Source organism: Tachysurus fulvidraco, chromosome 9, assembly GCF_022655615.1.
Source record: "Tachysurus fulvidraco isolate hzauxx_2018 chromosome 9, HZAU_PFXX_2.0, whole genome shotgun sequence".
Classification (NCBI taxonomy): Eukaryota; Metazoa; Chordata; class Actinopteri; order Siluriformes; family Bagridae; genus Tachysurus; species Tachysurus fulvidraco.
In genome coordinates this window covers 196,846-199,090 of record NC_062526.1, presented here as the reverse complement: position 1 = coordinate 199,090, position 2,245 = coordinate 196,846, and the positions used below count along the sequence as shown (strand labels likewise).

General features: G+C 44.0%; 1 protein-coding gene across 1 annotated transcript in view; it reads left to right on the top strand.

Moving 5' to 3' along the window:
• The window catches only part of si:dkey-215k6.1 (transmembrane protein 132D), a 111,038-nt gene extending 109,016 nt beyond the window's left edge, over positions 1 to 2,022 (top strand). The window contains exon 9 of the mRNA XM_047817950.1: positions 878 to 2,022. Coding sequence (XP_047673906.1) covers positions 878 to 1,936 — 1,059 coding nt within the window. The 3' untranslated portion in view covers positions 1,937 to 2,022. The remainder of the gene's footprint in view (positions 1 to 877) is intronic.
• Positions 2,023 to 2,245: the final 223 nt, after the last annotated feature.

Below are 2,245 nucleotides of genomic sequence, written 5' to 3'. Positions count from 1 at the left end.
AGAGAACATAGAGAACACAGAGAACACAGAGAACACAGAGAACATAGAGAACATAGAGAACATAGAGAACACAGAGAACACAGAGAACATAGAGAACACAGAGAACATAGAGAACACAGAGAACACAGAGAAAACAGAGAACACAGAGAAAACAGAGAACACAGAGAACATAGAGAACACAGAGAACATAGAGAACACAGAGAACATAGAGAACATAGAGAACACAGAGAACACAGAGAACATAGAGAACACAGAGAACATAGAGAACACAGAGAACATAGAGAACACAGAGAACACAGAGAACATAGAGAACACAGAGAACACAGAGAACATAGAGAACACAGAGCCTGTGCTTAAGCAATGACATGCATTATATTTAGTAATTAATGTGTATTTTATGAGTTTTTCACTGAATGATTTTCTCTTTTAGTTTAGATTTGTGCAGCTTTCTCCTGTTGCTCTACTGAAACAAAACACACACCATGTCTGAGTCGACTCACTTCCTCCCTTTAATAGAATTGATTCTGAGTCGACTCACTTCCTCCCTTTAATAGAATTGATTCTGAGTCGACTCACTTCCTCCCTTTAATAGAATTGATTCAGAGTCGACTCACTTCCTCCCTTTAATAGAATTGATTCCGAGTCGACTCACTTCCTTCCTATAACTGAGTTGATTTAGAGTTGAATCACATCCTCATTATAATTGCGTCGATTCCAATTTAGAGTCAGATCACTTTCTCATTAGTGTTTACTGGGACCTCATTTCTCTCTCACATGTGCTTAGACCTGAGCCTCATTCCTGTCTTCTCACTTGAATAAAGAACCACAGAGAGAAAGAACACAAACGTTTTTCTCTTTCTGTCTCTGATTCATACAGGAAGCCGTAATCAGCGCATGGATTCAGTACAGCGACGGCTCTGCGACGCCTCTCGACATCTACGACCCTAAAGACTTCACGCTCGCTGTGACCTCACTGGACGAGCATGTCATATCCACCAATCAGGATCAGTTTCATTCCTGGCCTATCGTGACTGCTGAGCATGAAGGTCAAGGGTCACTGGTTCGTGTAGAGATGCTGATCTCTGAAACATGCCAAAAGTCCAAGAGGAAGAGTGTGTTAGCAATGGGGGTCGGAAGTGTACGGGTTAAATTTGGTCAGGAGGAGAAGAGTAGGGAGCAGGGGGAGGGAGGATACAGCGATTTGGACAATGGCACCAGCGAACATAAACAGAACGTCCAAGTTTTAGAAGAAGATGATGATGATGGAGATGGATGGAAGTTCACAAATGCAGAGGAAGTTGCACTTAAGAAGGTCAGTGCTACAACAAAGTCAGCTGTAACCAATCAGGGGAGCAATAACAAAGCAGAGGGGGAGGGGCAATTCAATAACCCCACCCAGGATGAGATCCCTAGTGATGAGCTTACTGCAAACCCACGGCGTCTTTCAGACCTGGAGATCGGCATGTATGCACTGCTCGGCGTCTTCGGCCTCGCCATCCTCGTCTTCCTCATCAACTGCATCAGTTTCGCCTTCCGCTACAGACACAAACAGCTTCCTGTTTTAGACCGCAGCACTCTTAACCATGCCCATGACTGGGTGTGGCTTGGAAATGGGGCGGAGCTTCAGGATCGGCATCATGGCGACTCCGAGCTCACCACGACGGCAATCGATCGCAACGAAGGTGTCGAGGAAAGCAAATATCTGCTGAACATAAACCTAAATGGGGGTGGGTCTCAGAAAAGAAGCTCCACCCACACACAGGAAGGGGTTGAGCCCAGCGTGAAAAAAAGAGTGAAATTCACACCTTTTACAACAGTCATGACGGACGAAAGCACACCATACGCTAACGTCATAGGAAACGAAGATGATATAAAGTGGGTGTGTCAGGATGTGGACGTGGGGACGTATATGGAGAGACTGCAAGACAATCTGTGAACAAAGGAATACAAACAGACAGACAGACAGAGAGAGAGAGAGAGAGAGAGAGAGAGAGAGAGAGAGAGAGAGAGACTCGATACAAACTCACCTGTAATGCCTTTGCATGGAGGAGGAAACATTCATCTACGCTGGAGTGAGAACGGAGCAGAAAAAAGACATAAAATAATAAAATGAAGATGAACAGATAAAAGTGTATTTATTGCCTTTAAGGGCAGAAGTGTTAAAGGAAAGTTTAAATATAGAGATAGAGAAAAAAAGCACAGAGCGAAAAAGACTGAAAAGAAAAAGAGTGAACATGGAGTGAGA